Here is an 18009-nt window from a genome sequence, read left to right on the forward strand (position 1 = left end):
GGTGGCATTGTCAACCCTGCGCATCCATAACAAAATAAAAGAAAGATTTTATCATCCCCTTCCTTTTTGCGTCGAAAAAATGAGAGCAATAGAAAAAAGCAATTCGACAAAATAAATACAACCCAAGGCCTAGACGGATTCAAAACCCCCCCCCCCACTGTCCTCCATCTTCTACCCTTATTCACATTGGACAGAACAAAACACACAACAAAAAATAATAGAACTGGTGAAGGTGGTTACGAGAACGATGAGAATAAGGACGATGACGATGATGAGGACGATGATGATGATGATGGAGGTAAGGGACGGAAGTACATTAAATCCACTAATGCGTACATTAATCTGGAAGCGAACAAAAAATCTATCAGAGCAGAGCACGTGCCCATGGGACTCCATGGCAGGAGAGCTGCCAGGACGACGTTTGTCGATATCTCGTAATTAAGTTCTCCCCTCTAACTCAGCTTCATCCCTTTCATCAGGTCTTACCTTTTTCATACCATACCCTTTTGCGTGACGACTTCGACTTCGACTACAACTACGAATACGACTGATGAAGTAGAACCGTGCCAACACATAAGATGCTTTCTTTAAATTTAGTGCTTACCGCCTCCGTCACCGCCGCGCGCGCCGCTGCCTTCGCTGTTGCTGCCATGGAATCGGAATCGAAGTAGGGTTGATAATGATGGGAAAGGGATAACATTAGCGAATCACCCTTTTTATTTTTCGGGATACAGATACCCAAATCCCAACGTTGCGTTGAGTTAGTTGAGTCGAATTGTTCGGTTGGTCGTTGCTTAGGATATCGCTGACGGATTGAGGAATCTCTCGACTCCGTCTCCGTCTTCGTCACCGTCAGCTTCGTTCGTCGGCGTCTTTTCAGAGTGTAGTGTAGAGACGCTGATGTTAGCATAGACGGGTAATAGATCCGTATCTGCAATGTGTTTTGGTTGTGAACGAGTGTGATGAATGTTTTTATTAAGTTCTTGGTAAATATTTGTCAAATACACAATATAAATTTATCCGCTAAAGTATATAAAGAAGAAAACAGGAGAACAGTATAAATTTAAGGGATAAGCAAAAGGGGGAAGGACAACAACAATAACAACAAGCGAGCGGAACTTGAATGCATACACTAAGTAGAATTGTGAAACAAGTGCACGAAGGACGAAAGTAGTAGCGCATCAGAAGTACACACACGTCAAGCCATCAGGATACAAGTTGTTAATGGATTGATGAAGAAGATTATACGATGAGTTGATGGTGAATTTGATGGTTTTTATACGTGTACTTTAACGGTAATTGAGTCATCAATGAAGACTCCGACGACGACGACGACAACGGAGACTAGACGGTTGGTTGTTAAAGAAATGGCGATTGTTAGACGCTTGGCGAAAGGAGTTTTAGTCCAGGACTATTTAAAAGTTAAATTTTGGTAAACATAATTTTAGAACAATATTTTACGGAGAATTTAATATGGAAAAAGTACCTTGAGGGGTGATGTAATGTTTGCAAAGTAATCAATCAGAGTTTGATAATAATGTTCAAGAACTTTCAGAGAAGTTTTGAACATAAACAAACACAACTATACATTATCAGAGTACATTAGGGGGGAATCACAGTTATAGCAGACAAGTTTTAAGAAGAGTTTGACACACTAGGAGCTTTTATAAACAGGATTTAATGTGGAAAATTGTCTAAGCTCTTGAAACTTGTTAGTGGGAATAAACGGAGGAAGTTCAGATAAGTTTTAAAATTGAACTAGAAGTCGACAAATATTTTAAATTGCTAGCTATTTAAAAGTCCAAATGACCCAAACAACAACGAATTGTCAATTTATAACTGTCCTTTTCAGCACAATCAAAACAAGAGTGGTATAATTTTGAGGTTAAGTTGGGCGCGAACAATTTATTCGTTGTAGTGTGGATGGTATGTGGAACGCGAATAGAGTTTGACAGTTCGTAGCAACCACACTGCAATTCGTTAATTCAAAATTGTTTTTATTAAATTGATTCGTTTGAGAGAACAAATTGAAAATTTTATTTTCCTAACATAATTGTCAATTGGTTTCTTATAATTTAAATGTGTTTTTGTTTGAAATTGACTTTTTGAAATGTGTAAAATCACGTTTGTTCTTCCATTCGTTCATTCGTTGTTCGCTCTCATGTGCAAGGCCCTTAAAACTTTTGGATAAACATGAATAAATGAACATTTGGGGGTACCGACTCTGAAACAGGCAACATAAAGTTGGCCATGTGAAAAACATGATTCTTCCAAATTGACGCCACAAACGTAAAGTGTTTGCCCTTGGGCCTTATTTCTGGAAATAGCAAATGATAAACGCACAGGATATTGTAATCTTTTGAATTTAAATGGCATATAAGTTGGAAACATTAGGATACTCGGTGTCAAACACACTTCTCCTTTTGATTTACCAGTTAAGATTGTAGCTTCAATCAAATTTGGCAATAACTTTTTCACTCCCAATCTGGTGCCATTACACAGTTTTGGTCTATTAATATTTCGCAATAATATAATCAAGGAACCAATTTTCAGATTCAAGCAATGCGTTGGTATACAAGTTGGTTCCAATGAATTAAAAAATTGAATTGGATGATTCATTGCCTCTTTTTGATTCATAACAGTTTCAATTGATTTATATGTCGTGACTACACCTGATAGTTTCCCTTGAATTTGAAAATGAATGGCATTGATATGAATGTTCTTCGGTGCTAAAATGGCTTGTTCTCTCAACCAATCATGATTTCTGTAATTCTGAAGAATATTCGGGTAAAAACACATTCAATCAATTCATCAATCCGTTTGTACTGTCGATAGGTTTTTTGCCATCACCAATTTCTAACAATTGTTTTGAAAACTCATTTGCAGTTGTACCATTATATAGGTGAATACGCATATTAATTTTCAGTGTCAATTTTCGTACATATCTCCAAAGAACTGATGACTTCGAACAGGCGTTTATTTCATCAGCAGGATTTGATCAAGGAATGACAGGCAATGTTTGACGAAAGTCTTCTGACAGCAATATCAGATCAATACCAAGAAGCTGTTGATTGCCGCATAAATCTTGAATTGTTCGATTAAATGCTTCTATTGATTTTTTCGCCATTGTGCACTCATCCCATAAAACAATTGACGTTAATCGCAGAACTTTTCGCATAGTAGAATTTCTCGAAATATTGCAAGTTGGAGTTTTAATCACCTGTACATTCAATGGTAGTTTTAATGCAGAGACCACCTTCTAATAATGTAGCAGCAATTCCCGAAGATGAAAGTGAAAATGTAATTTTCTGTACTGATCGAATAGTCGCTAAAATCAATGATACAACGAAAGTTTTGCCTGTACCACCAGGTGCATCCAAGAACCATTATCCACCTGCATTATTGGAAACGGCTTGCATGATTGTGTCATATATGCACATGATCAGAATTTTTAAGACTTTATGATTCAGATTGATAAAAACATGGGAGAATCCTGTTGAGGTATTTAACTTAAAAGCCAGCATAAAATTATCTCTTATAATTTTAGTAGCACCAAAAGAAGTCATTTGAAATATTACTCAAAAACTGCTCCTGCGCGGCGTTTGAGATATCCCAAAAATAAATGAATACAATGGTTCGGGTGGAGTTTCTAATGTGGCAATCTCACATTACCATAAGCACAACACATGCCGGGCGTTTCACCTGGAAAGTTATAGCCGCATCACAATAATTAAGAGCAGCACGCAGCATTTCATCTACAACAGCACTACGTATTCGTGATCGCCGTGCAAGATTCGGTACAGGTACAGGGTCAACAGATCTATTCTGTGCAGTACGTTCACGCTGCGATGCATTAGCTTGTGCGCGTTCATCTGTAGTCTGATATCGTGTTAATAATGCCACTTGATTACGCGTTCGCCGGCCTATGTTTGGTCGTCTTGCTCGTGGCATTTACCTTCATTCAACAATACTTTGAAATGACATATGGCTGAATCACAAACACTCTTCAGTCTGTGTTACGGTGGACCTGCTTCAATGTTACTTTGAATGACATTTCTATTACTTCATCCCTCCAAAGATCATATATTTTGTTTGTTGACTTTTTTTACAGCTGTTGAGCTGTCAGACAAAGCAAATGTTCAGATAATTAAACTAGATCTTCCGTTTGGAGTCACATTACGTTACATTACGTTCTTCTCCCTACGATTGTCAAACGAAATGTGAGGTCGAAGCTCCATTGTGATAGCCTGCATTGAATTCCTGTGGCTATACCCGTAAACGTCAGGTGAAGCCAAAGCTGAAGCGTGTTTGTGATTCAGCCAATATGATCACATTAAATTTGTTTCACAGAACTAACTTTACTTTTTTCGATTGTTTTGCCAAAGGTTCAAATCGGCTTTTAAGTATTAGTACAAATTATTTGTATATGGGAGTATAGAAAGATGTTGATTTTACACTCTTCCAAGATCTTTTTAAAATTTTCTCTACGTGCAAACCTTCTCTGGACTTCCGGCCCCCTCTGAGATCGATTAAATTGGTCCGCGCATCCTGCTTGTAGCGGCTCCATCGGTCTCTTCCTTGTTTCGGCGTTCATTCAAAGCCACTTGCCATAATGACTTGCCATCATTTAACTTAAAATCGATATAACATACGCAAGTGGTCTAGCTGCTTCGACTTGTGGCTCCTTCATTGACATCGTCCAATTTGACTTTCTGCTCCGTTTTAATTTTTGTTTTTCAGCCATTTCCAAAAATGATGGATATTTATTAGAACATAATCACAATTATATATGAAAACAAGTATTATTCGACTTACTTTTTTAAAATATTGCCACTAAAAATCAGCAGACAACAATCACAACAAATCTCAACTCTGTCAAAATGACAGTGCAAACCATGGAGTTTAATTTAACTCTCCGTTTATAGTTGAGTTTCCCAACGATAAAATTTAACTGGGTCCCTTAGTAAGCCCTTAACCTAACTATTAAAATGTTTATTGGTAGGTATGGTAAAATATTTAAAACCCAGTTAAATATATAAGTGAGCTTTAATTTTTATTATTAGTAAGGCCTATTGAACTTTGTAATCATTATACATTTGTTATAAAAGATCATTTAACATCTGGGACAGTACCCTCAAAAGGTCTCAAGAAGTCGTCTTTTTATGTTTTATCGGCTTTAAGGAACTATTCAAGATTATGTGTGTAAGGTTTATAAGCTCGAAATTGGAAGTATATCGACATAGATATTAAGTAGGTCACGCATCGACATAGATATTAAGTAGGTCACGCAAGTCATAACAAGTACAAGACTGATAAATATGTCGAAATTGAAAAGATTAACAAACTTGACAAGACCAAAGAAATATCCGAGGTTGATAGGACTGGATAAAATTGACGACAAAGAAAAAAAATAATAATGACTGTGGAGATTGAGATTAATATTGAAAATGGAAACTGACAGGATTGACTTCACCGATGAGACTGATAAAACTGACAATACTGCACATATCAGATGAGAAAGACAATATTGACGAAACTGGACGAAATTGATAAAGAAACTAACTTTACGAAATTGCTGAGTGCTGGTAAAACTTAAGAAATGGATGCATCTAGGGAAACAGAGATTAAAAATACTAGAGGAACTGACGAGATTCCCGAAACTTTATGAACCTGTTAAGATATCAAGAAACTGTCTGCACTGACAAGGCCGACAAGACCAATGCCAATAATAAAATTGGTAAGATTGAAAAATCGACGAGGCTGACAAGAATAATGAGACTGAGAAGACTAAACGTATTTGATGAGATTGACGAATTTAACAAGGCCTACAAATTTTTTTGCGGAAAGTAAACAGTCTCGTCTTTGTTTTTTTTTTTTAACGGTGAAAGCGTCTTTGGTCTTACTATAAGAAGAACAGATTTAGGTACTACATCTAATATATACGACTTTTTCAGACACAAATGTATACTTTCAAAGTTGTACCTAATAAAAACCATTAAAGATAATTGCTTCACCCGTACCAATTGATGCTTAGTCTTCCATGAAATTGTAGTACACGTGGCGTGCCGGTTGGTGTGTAGGACTTTGATGGTTACTACATTGACAAAGAATAATTCTTGTCATGCCAAGTGCTTTCCTTAACTAGCTGTTTGGATTGCATCCCTTATAGCCTTTTCACCTAGGTTTCGGCAAAACAGTTTTCGAAAACCCGAAACCCGAATCGTTCACACCGAACATTTCACGTTTTCATTTGACATTTAAATTTGTTAAACACCGGCTGTCAAATTTTGTATTGATGAAAACAATTTGTGAGTTAGAAGTTATGACTATTTCTTCTAAAATGAATTCTACCAACATTTTTCTAAGGATTTGTCTTTGCCGTCGACACCCTTAAGTCGATAATCCTTTTCTGTGCTGTGATAGAGCAGCTATCAGCGCAGACAAGGCCGTAACACTAGCTCGTCTCGAAGAAGAGTTTCAACTGACAAGTTCTGGGGTCGGGTGGAATGGGCTCACGACATGATCCAACAAGAACTACAAGCTCGCTTGTCTGCTGGTATCCTCTTTGTTAACTTCATCTGGTCCAAACAATTTACTAAGGAGAAGCTAATTGTCTATAGAAAATATCCAAAATACTGAGCTTCTCTTGGCCAAATGTGCCTTCGGAATCACCATATATTGTGGCCGTCCGAACAACTTAAAGGCGGAGTTGAGAAGATTCTGAACGATTTCGTGTAGGTCCTTATGGCCGGAGCAGAAAAAGTCAATACCTAGTTCCAGATTCGTACCAAAATCACACTCATCCAGAGCCATCACTGAAGCTGTTTTGATGGGCTGCAATTTTTCTATGACTGTCTCTTTGGTTTCTTTCTTTGAGGGCTCGCCTGGCTTGTCCAAAGCACTGGGGATCTTCTTGATAGCCCACTTTAACAACGATTTCCACACTGTGGAATGTTTTGGCGCAAATTTTAATAGCCCGCTGCGACTTAGCCTCCACCAGAGATTTTCTTTCATACTTATTCTCCTCTAAAAATTAACTTATCGCCTTTTTCCATATCTCCCAAGTCCTTGTGCTTGTGATTGAACGGAGTGACCGCAAAGTCTTTCCTCCAGGTAGTAAGCGAAGCGTCGAACATATTAGTGGCAAAGACGCATCCCTTTAAAACGTCATAACGAAGTATAAGCAAGTCTTCCTTGTCCTTTGGGTCGTCATGCCAGTAGCCATAGTTCCTCGGTTCCTCGCTTAACAAAGAGCGTTTGAAACTCTGGAGGATTATAAAGAAACCACCAGTGCCGCTAATAGTAACCTGGGCTTTTATTGCTGACGTTTATTTATTTGCCAAGCAGCTTTCCCAAAGTCAATATTACTTACCACAATCAAATTTGTTTTAAAATGAAATATTTGTTTTGACAGCAGCCATCAGCTGTTTTGTTTACATTAATTTGAGCGCTGAATGTTTCGAAAGGTTTGTTTGTTTAGTTTAACTTTGAATTGCTGCTACAAGTTTTTGCGAGGTTTTATATAAAACTTATGGTTTACTTGTGGTTTACCAAAAACGTATGGGAAAACTTGAGTTTTCAATGTAGGTTTTCGGCCAAAACGGACTTGGTGTGAAAAGCCTACTAAATAACTCTCCCTTAGGAATGGTTGAGAGTTGTAAATCACTGGTCCTGGTTCTCTACAGACTTTTGCTCCACTATATTTATTATATTTTTTTACTGAGGAATTTGACAACGTTGAATCCGTGAAAGTCTGTCTTGTCTGATATACCCAATAGCATAGAATAGGTGGAAAAGGGCACTTTAAAGGACTGTAGTGATATTTTTGGTTACTTTGTTAATAATTTCTCCATAATCCTTCTAACATTCAACATTTTTACTAAAAAAACACTAATTTAAGTAATGAAATGTTGTCAGTTTTACGTATTGTTTAATTTTGTATACTTGACATATCGCCAAGACAACATGGACGCCACAGGCCGTTAACATAAACTCCAATTTGTTGAAAGATGCTCAATAACGTTCCTTCCCTTTCCACCGCCACTTTATCGTAAGCGCCAAAATAAATTGTATCGTAAGCGACATATCAACAGCTTACTGCTGGTCTATACCTCAAGACAGTATTGGAAATTATTATTTGTGCTTAAGCTAAGTCATGACAACTTCTATAAAGGTTTCATGTGTAAGTAGCAAATTTTAATAATTTAGTTTGCTTATTAATTGAAAATGTCGCTTACGACAAAATGGCAGAAGTTCTGAATTGAGGTGCGCCTAGGAACTGTCTGCGAATGTTAATAAATGAGGTGGTTGGAATGTTGTCCCCTTATGTTTTGTTAAATGATTACATACTAACCAAAAAGCAATTTCAAAATGTTTGGCTTTGTTTAACGTAGATATATTTTCTTAGAGTTTCTGTATTAGAGCAGGAAAAAACTTTGGCCCTCACCAAAGCTATTTTGTTCGACTCTTTAAATGGGTTAAAAATGGTAAATTCCCTCATGAAATAACTTAAAATTGTGGTATTTAATTAGTTATTACGTTTTATTGTCTTTAACGGTTAAGAGTAGGTAGACAATTTTCAAGGAATTAATTATAATTTAAATCATCCCTCTCGAAACTTATTACCATTACGTAAAGTATAAAGTAACCTATTTATCTCATCTGCATTGTGTGAAATCATAATACACAACCGCACAATAACTTTATATATATATATTTATAGGTATATATTAATTAATTATTTTAAAAGCCTTTAAGACCAACTTCAGTATAATATGATAGGTATAAGTACTCATATATTTTATCCCCTCTTATATTCTTCGTTTTAATTTTTTTTATTTTGTATTTGCAGCTTTTGGGCGGGCTCCACCTGAGCCATATTACGGTCGTTATATCGGACAGTTTTCTAACTTTGCACATGGAATTAAGGTAAGAGAAGCAAAAAATAATACAAAAAAAAGTAAAAAGAAAAAAAGGATTTTTCTGCAGATAAAATATAATTTTCCATCCAGGAAGACTGTAAAAGTCTCATATACCCGTACCGTACATACGATTATGACTGTACAGGAACACAAGCCCTTATTTTTTCTTATATCATTCGAATCCTACTAACAACTCGTTATTTTTATGTATATGTACAGTTGTGGTCATAATATTGAGCTAAAAAATGAATTTCTACATCAACTTTGTTTTTTCTCATCTACCAGGCTTGTCAAAATGGGCTACTTGTTGGAAATTGAGCTACCTTTTTTTTCAAAGTTCTTGACAACGATTTTGGTATGACAACACAATTATAATTGGGTTGAAAATAGCCAAAATCTAATGTTGAGAGATTTTTTCGATCTCAAATAAGATTTAATAAATAAAATGACAGCCAGTTAGGGCTATTTAGGATAAATAAGGCTATATTTTCAAATTCCCGACAACAATTTCAGTGTAACAACCCAAGCATAAGTTTCTTGTAAATTGCTTAAATTTTAATATACATATCTGAGCTACAAATTTTAATATAAATTTTTAGGCTAGAAATCGAAAATTGGGCTATTTTGTTTTCAAAATTTCCGAAAACTATTTAAGTATGACACCACGATTTTCAATCTTGGGCTATTTGTTCCCTCTTAACTTAGATTTACAAGCAAAATGACTTCCAAATTAGGCTTTTTATTGGAAATTGGACAATTTTTTTTTTAAATTGGCGAAAACAATTTTAGTGTAATAGTTTACCAGAAATAAGGCTAATATTTTTTCAAAGTGTTCGAAAACAATTTTATAATGACAGCACTTATACTTGGGCAATAAATAGCCATTTAATCATGGGTGATTTTTAAGCACTCAATTTAGTTACGTTTAATTTTAAAACGGCTGCCAGATTAGGCTATTTATTGGAAATAAGGCTATAAAAATTGCCGACAACTATTTCAGTGACAGCCCAAGCATAATTAGACTTTAAATATCTCAAATTTTGATATAAATATGTGGGTTATTTATCGCAATTTTTTTTCAAAGTCCCCAACTACAACTTCGGTGTAATAACGCAAGTATAATTGAGCTGTAAATAGCTTAAATATTGAAATTGGGCTATTTTTTCCAAAAACTCCAACAGTTCTTTCAGTATGACAGCAATTGGGCTATTTATTTAAAAATTCCAAAATTCTTAAGAACAATTCCAGTGACAGTCCAGACATATTTGGGCGGTAAATAGCTCAAATTTACAATTAGCACAAATTTGATCCATCTTTGTCCATTTTTTTCGCTCGTACAAATAATCAACTTTACCTTCTTTGGGTTACTTTTTTGGATTCCGACTTCCGGCTACAAATATTTTCAGATTGGGCGCTTTAACTTTCTCCAAACATGTTAATCCTGCTATTAACTACTTTTTTTCTTCTAAAAAATGTCAAAAGAATGCTCGTTAAATAATTAAATAATAAATAAAACCCGTGGCATGATGGTCAGTGCGTTGGACTATCATGCCAGAGTTGTTAGGTGCGATCTCTGCCTATGTCATCTAAAGTTTTTTTAGCGGGTACTGCCTTTTGCGAGGAATTGCTAAAATCTTCAAGAGTAATTATTGTCATGTAAAGTGAAATTGTAGGTCCCCACCATCCCTGACAACAGTACTCGCACACAGGAATGGTTGAGGGTTGTAAGCCACTAGGCCCTAGTTTTCAACAGATTGTTGCGCCACCCAATTTATTTTTTAAATATCTGAGCTACAAATCGAAAATTGGGCTATTCTCTTTTCAAAATTTCCAAAAAATGTTTAAGTTTGACACCACAATATTCAATCTTGGGCGAATTGTTCCCTCTCAACTTAGAAAAATCTAATCATTGGCGATTTTTTAGCTCTGAATTTAGTTACGTTAACTAATAAAATGACAGCCAGGTACGGCTATTTATCGGAAATATTGCTATCAAAACTGATGACAGCAATTTGAGTGTGATAGTCCAAGCTTATATTAGGCTTTAAATAGCTCAAACTTTGATATTCTTTTTTAAATCCCCGACTTCAACTTTGGTGTGATAACGCAAGCACAATTAAGCTGTAAACAGCTTAAATATTGATATATGTTAATATCTGGGCTATTTATCGTAAATTGGGCTATTTTTGTTTTTAAAAACTCCGACAGTTCTTTTAGTATGAAAGCGATTGGTCTATTTATTAAAAGTATGGCTATCTTTTTCAAAATTCTCAAAAACGATTACAGTGCGACAGACCAGCCATATTTGGGCTGTAATAAGCACAAATTTAAGCAATCTTGTTACATTAATTTTGCTTGTACAAATAAGTAAACTTTGTTTGCCAGCTATCCTACTTTGGGATTTTTGGGCTACTCTTTTGGATTACGATTTTGGGCTACAAATATTTTCAAATTGGGCTCTTTAACTTGCTCAAAACATGACAATACTGCTATTAATTACATTTATCCTTCTAAAAAATGTAAAGTCAATGGAATGTTGCAAGGAATGAGCTTTAAATAATTAAATAATACAATGTTTGAAGATTTTTAACGAATAAAACTGCATAAAAGCACTATTGCTGATAATAGACAAATCACTAGACTTAACAAAGCGGTTACTTTCTTGACATCATCGGCAAAGTAAAAATCCCAACTGTCTGATTAGCAGAAATCATAACAAGATATTTCAAGAATAAAAACCAAAATGACAGCCGTGGAAAGCAGAGATGTGAGTCCAAGACAAATCGGTTCGTTTGAATACATTTAATACAAATCCGCTATTTTAAATTTGTTCATTTGGAATCTGAGTTTTAAAAGTGTCAATTGTATACAAAACACCAAATGGACTATAATGCACTTTCGGTCGTCAATGGTAGTATTGGGATATTTCACCTCGTTTGGAGTTGACCGTATTAAAGAAATTAACACAAAAATTAACCTATTACGTAAGCTTCGATTTCGCAACAAGATAACGACCCTTCGCATTTAAAGATTTATTAAAAATGATTGCAAACTTTTTAAGATAAAATTATTGGTAATTGTAAATTTGAAGTCCCTCAAGGTTAATTCATGCAATCTTTATATTGAATTTATAAGAGATTGCGTTCCTAAAAGAATGGGCAGGTTCAGGCAACACAAAGGACTTCATTTGTAGTCAACTTCATTCTTTGAACGTAAATTTTGACCAAGGCAGTCAATTAGTTTTCCAAGTGTCATGAATTTCAAATTCAGAACTTTACTTCACAAATCTCTACTTCAAGTTCATAGTACAAAAACTTTCAAAGTCATTATTGTCTACAAAACACTTCTCAGACAAGCTACAAGTACATCACGTTTTGTATTGTAAAGAAATATTACTTACATATTTGTTTTCCAAATTTACAATAAACCTTTTTACAGAAAGCATTATAAGAAGTTGTGCAGAAAATAAATTAATCATTAAGTAATAAAGCTCAGCTTTTGGTTTAAAGAAAAGACATGACCAATTGTCATTTTGACATAAGTTGACTTGACTTGATAGTTAGGGAGATTTTTCTTGACTAACTTTCCAGTCAACTTTTCAATAAAGTTGCCTTAATTGGAAGGCAATTTTTTGGGAGCTGGCCAATCAGATGCTGGAAACTTGCCTTACTTTAAAGTCCCTTTTAAGCCGAAGCATTGCTTTCGAAACGTCAAAAACTGGGTTAAATGAAATTCAATGAAAGTTTTGAAGTTTCCTGCTTAAAGCTATGAAAATATTTTATGGCGTATGTCTTATTTTATTTAATGTCTTCTTCTGATGATACGCTGGTCGGTAATGTAGTAGAAAGCTGTCACTTAATTATGTACCCGCTTAAGTTCATGAATAACTAGAAAAGATAACTCCGATTGCAGTGCTAGCTTAATTATATGACCACAACTGTACATCACGTAGATATGGACCCTGTACATTACATATGGTTGCCTGTCTGTAAAGGCTACAGAATGCACATCATATGTACCTACACAAAATATACACTATACGGCTAAAGTTTTATATTTCTTTACTTTTGTAGGGCTCCATTTATGCGGTAGATGAATCAACTATATTCATAAAATCATTCGCATACGATGGAACCGGTCCGGATGCATTCTTCTGGGTTGGCAAAACACCACGACCGAGTCCAGAAGGATTTATTATTCCCTATCCAGAGGAATATACAGGAATGTAAGTCTTATAGTATTCGACATTTCTTCTTTTTTTTTTGGTTTTGTTTGTTTATAATATTTATGTGCCAAGATACTATACTATAGTTTTCCATACTTGATACATACGTCATATATACATAATGTATAGAGTCCTACATCTAAGGGAGTGAGGGAGGGAGGAGAGCTTAGGAAAAGCAAAGCTATTTGGAAATTAAAATTTTCAAACGGAAATACTAAGTCATACAAAAACCCAAAAGGGTGGTTTGTTGATGGTTATACGTATGTTAGGTTAGGTTTAGGTTTAGGCTCTTCGTTCTTGGTTCTTGATGAGGGTGTGGTTCATGGACTTACAGAAGCCTAAGCATAACGAACTATACCTATGCCGAGTTGGGTCTTTTTCCTTAAAAGTTAAGGCAAAAACTAGAAAATTTAACTTATACGTTAGGAGAATATCCATGAATGATAAATGGAGATACGAATCTTCTGGTCTTTGAACTTTTAATGTAAGTTTAGATATGTTATGTATAAAAGTATTCGTATAGCTACTTTGGTGTATTATCATGTAAGGTATTTTATGTTTTTCAAAGAGAAAAAACTGTAAGGGTTATGGTATGTGATCTCCTTAAGAACAAATACAGGAAATTGCCTGGTAGGATACTTTTTTAAACTGGATATTCACAAAAAGGTTTAAAACGGTACTGATTTAGATTTAAACTTCTTGGTGAATTTAAGTTAAATTTAAATATTCTAAAAAGGAATTAAATGAAATTCTTACGAAATTAAGCCAAAATATAAATTCTACGAAAGCTAATTTTTTCCGTTCCATAACGCCTTTGATCGTTTCTATAAAAAATGCACTAATTGATTCATAATTGCGAAAAAGTCAACATAATTGGAAAAGTATGTATGCACCCTAATAAGTTTGCATATTCGTTTGGAAAGAGAGTTGAATACATAAGTGGCGGCCATTATTCAAAATACATCTGTCAAACATGGCTGTCATTTATTAGGCCAGTTTATATCACTTTGACTATCAGAAATCTGAGAACAGACTTTTAGGCCCTGTTTTTGAGTGCTGAGTTTGCTCCGAGTTAAACCCAGAGCTAGTTGATCCTAAATTCAGAGTTAGGTTAGGTTGGGTTGGAGTGGCTGTCCAGATATCATTGACACACGTAGACCTCAAGGGTCCATTGTGATACCACTAATGAGGTTACTCATGGGAGAGTAATGAATTTAAACAAACCATTTTGTACTTTTAATAAAGTTAGAGAGACGTTTTGTGTCAATCGTTGCCAGTTCACTGGTATTATCGAAGAAGGGATTACCGAGAAAGTAATTCCTTCTAATGGAGAGTGCTGGACATGTACATAGAAGGTGTTGGACTGTTTCCTCTTCCTCCTCGTCCATGCAGCTTCTACAGAAGTCATTTGTGTAGACCCCTAGCCTCAGAGCATGTCTACCTATGAGGCAGTGTCCCGTTATTACTCCAATTGTAGAGCTTATACTTTGTCTGCTCAGTGATATCAAGCGTTTTGACCGTTTTAAGTCAATACTTGGCCATATTTGCTTGGTTGCCAGGCAGGTGTTACTTTTTGACCGTCTAGTATTTGTTGTTTCTAAAGCATATTGCTTGAGAAGATATTTGCATGTAGCAAGTGGTGTTCCTATGTTATGTTTTTGTCTAACATTAGGCAGAAGTGTTCCGTTTTTGGCGAGCTCATCGGCTTTGCAATTTCCCGGAATGTCTCTGTGGCCCGGCACCCAAATGAGGTGAATGTTAAACTGTTCCGTCATCTTCTTCAGAGATGATTGACAATCGTGGACTGTTCGAGAGTTTGTGGAGACAGACGCGAGAGATTCAAGAGCGGCTTGGCTGTCCGAAAAGATTCGTATATCTTACAAGCTATAACGTTTTCTTTGAGCCAGGATAGTGCTTCTTTAATCGCCATTACTTCTGCCTGGAATACACTACATTGATAGGATAGACTGAGATTCAGTTGTTCTAAAAAGATACCACTTCCAACTCCGTGATCGGTCTTTGAACCGTCAGTATAGAAGTGGACCGCATCGTCTTCCAGGGGTCCCTCTTCTTCCCAGGAGGATCTTGAAGGGATGAACACATGGAATCTTTTATTCAGAGTTAACTTAGACAAGTTTTTTTGTGTGGAGTTAAACTAATGTGTGCCTGTTATAATTTGGTATCACTGAAAAGTTATCAATTCAGTTGTCAAAAAAATTATTGAAGTTGATAGATTTAAACATTTTGGTTGACAGCCAGCATTTGTTGTATTAAATCTCATTTCTTTTATCCAAATAAAATGATTTGGCTGCGATCTGATAAATCTTTTTCTTTTCAAAACAATTTAACTTAAAATTTCGTATAAATTTTCATCGCTCAAGTTCCACACAATAAATTTAACTAGATCTTGCTCGCGTACTCAAAAATTTCGTAGTTTTTCTTAAAAGAGAGCGCTCACGAGAGAGAAAAATATTTCCCCACCTAAGAATTTTAGCCCAAGAAATTTCTTTGGGCTGATTTGTGAAAAGTGTCAAATTTGATAAAACTTCAAACAAATTAAATAAATTGCTCGCTTTTGCTGTCACTTATAAAATTAAAAATTCTTTTCCAAAGAACGGCAACAAGATTGCAATTGTCAAGTTTTTTTCAAAAAAAAAAACAATGGACCAGCATGATGTTGCTTAAAGTTTATGTTGTCTTAATTTATCCATTTACAAAAAGACAAAGAAATTCTACACATGTAATGAAACGATTATATTTCAAAATTTATATTTTTTTGACGGTCAAATTGTACGAAAAAATCGTTTTCCCGTTTGCTTATTTTTTGCAGTTTTGTCATTTTGTGAGAGTATTTTACCCCCACTCTTTAAAATATCTCTTTTTACGAATTTTAGTGCAGAAAGTACTCGAACGGACCTAATATATTACAACAAATTATTAATTTTTGCACAAAAAGCAATATTTCAGTATCTGTCAAAAACATCTGAATATTAAGATCAGACTTAACTCACAAAATTTGAAGGGTTAACTCAGACTTAACTGCGAGATTATATTACCCTAAACAATATGGGTGAGTTCAAAAATGCAACCAGTTACACAAGCCATGCCGACAAAATTCCTGCGGCATACACACATATATACAATATCAAAAACCAGTTTATAAATGTCATCAAAGTAGGCGCCTACAAGAAAGTATGACAGAAATAATTAAGTTATTTTTTTAGTTACGCGTGTTGTGGTTTTTTAGTGTGTAAACAAAATTCTTTCAAAATGTCAAATAAAAATGTTTTATTAGGACTTATTTGAAATGTTTTGAATGGAACGAATTCATTCATGAATTCATTTCTATGAAGTATAAATATTATCTTTTTAACTTATTAATAACAAATCATTTTATTTTTGCCAAAAAATTAATAAATATTCAATTATTTTACCTACACATCTTGTTCTGACATTTTCCTGCAGAGCGGCAACGGAAATAAAATGACAGCAGGATTGATCGCATTTCAGCTGTCAGACTACTTTTTTGAACGGAGTTACCGACTGCAGTAATGCAGTCTATTTACATTTAGGAACGCAAATATTGCATTACTGCTGCATTTTTACATTAATGAACTTATCCTATGTTTCAGGAGTTAACTCGAGTTTAAATATGAAAAACTCGGCCTTAATTATTCGATTTGTGAATAATTCTTTTAATCACAATTCAAAAAGAAAGAAAAGCAAATCACATTTGATTGTTAGGTTAGAATGAATTGTGAATTGTGTTTATGTTTCAGTAATTGTTTTATAGGATTGTGAAGTAATATAATATAAAAATCACCTAAACTAGTCAAAGGAATTTACTACGCTGAGTTTGGCGACAAATTTTAAACGGTTTAATAAAAAAACATTTATTTAATAAGCCTAAAAGATGACTAACTTAATTTTAAATTATGTTATGGTTTTCTTTTTACTATCTACTTTTATTTTTAGCAATTTTCTGAATCCATATGACGTTTGTACAATTTATGTTATAAAAGCTCTGGATGGAATATTCCAGTCAGCAGTTGGGAATTCCCATTGATAGGTCCGTTTAAGCGTAGTAACTTTATTTATTTTTACAAACTGTCATTATTTAGACATGTTCGGATTTCAGTTTTTTAGTAAAAGGGAATTAGCTATTTGCTACAAAACAAAGGTTTAAAATTTTGGAGTCCCTAGTACATTACTAAATATTTAGAAAATTGCTATTTAGTGAAATGTTAATCTCCAAAAAATAGGTTCTTAAACATTTTCTGCCATTATTTCTACCTTCTGAAGATGTCAGGAAATAATCAGGAATCTAAATGCCATTTTCGTTATGATGATATGATAAGGTGCGATATAAAGAAGAAATGAAAACGTTCAGAAAATAGTTTGTTCTGTTGGTCTCCACTAGCGATTAATCTAGACTGTAGATAGAGCATATTTTCATTATTGCAAATGGAGATTGAGACCCCCATCCACCTAGCTGTATTATAGTATGTGATAAAAAATATGCTTTTATTGTATACTTTTATTATAGCAAGGAGAACTGTCATTTTGTTAACGAGCGTAAGGAACGCTTACGTTTTGGCAAAAGAAAAGCAGATAGTTTTTAAAACTCTGGAACATTAAAAAGTTTACTTTTTAAATTCCTAATTTATTTTACTACGAGGAGTTTAATTTCTTTTGTCATTGACATTTTTTTGCTATACTCAAAAAGTACAATGAAATATCCACACTAGAAAATTTGACAGTTCTTTGGTTGTTTGTTTTTGGAGTCCGCTATAGCAATGAATTTATCGCCAGTGGACTCAAATGAAACTCATTTCAATGAAAAACAAAATACAATCTAACTAA

General features: G+C 34.6%; 1 protein-coding gene across 2 annotated transcripts in view; it reads left to right on the plus strand.

The window, feature by feature from the left end:
- Nucleotides 1-18009, plus strand: part of LOC129940447 (protein Skeletor, isoforms B/C) — a 169096-nt gene that overhangs the window by 60647 nt on the left and 90440 nt on the right. For both annotated transcript variants that reach the window (XM_056048793.1, XM_056048794.1), the window contains exons 2-3: nucleotides 8852-8928; nucleotides 12995-13146. In XM_056048793.1, the coding sequence (XP_055904768.1) occupies nucleotides 8852-8928; nucleotides 12995-13146 (229 nt within the window). The remainder of the gene's footprint in view (nucleotides 1-8851; nucleotides 8929-12994; nucleotides 13147-18009) is intronic.

This window comes from Eupeodes corollae, chromosome 1 (assembly GCF_945859685.1).
Source record: "Eupeodes corollae chromosome 1, idEupCoro1.1, whole genome shotgun sequence".
Taxonomy (NCBI): Eukaryota; Metazoa; Arthropoda; class Insecta; order Diptera; family Syrphidae; genus Eupeodes; species Eupeodes corollae.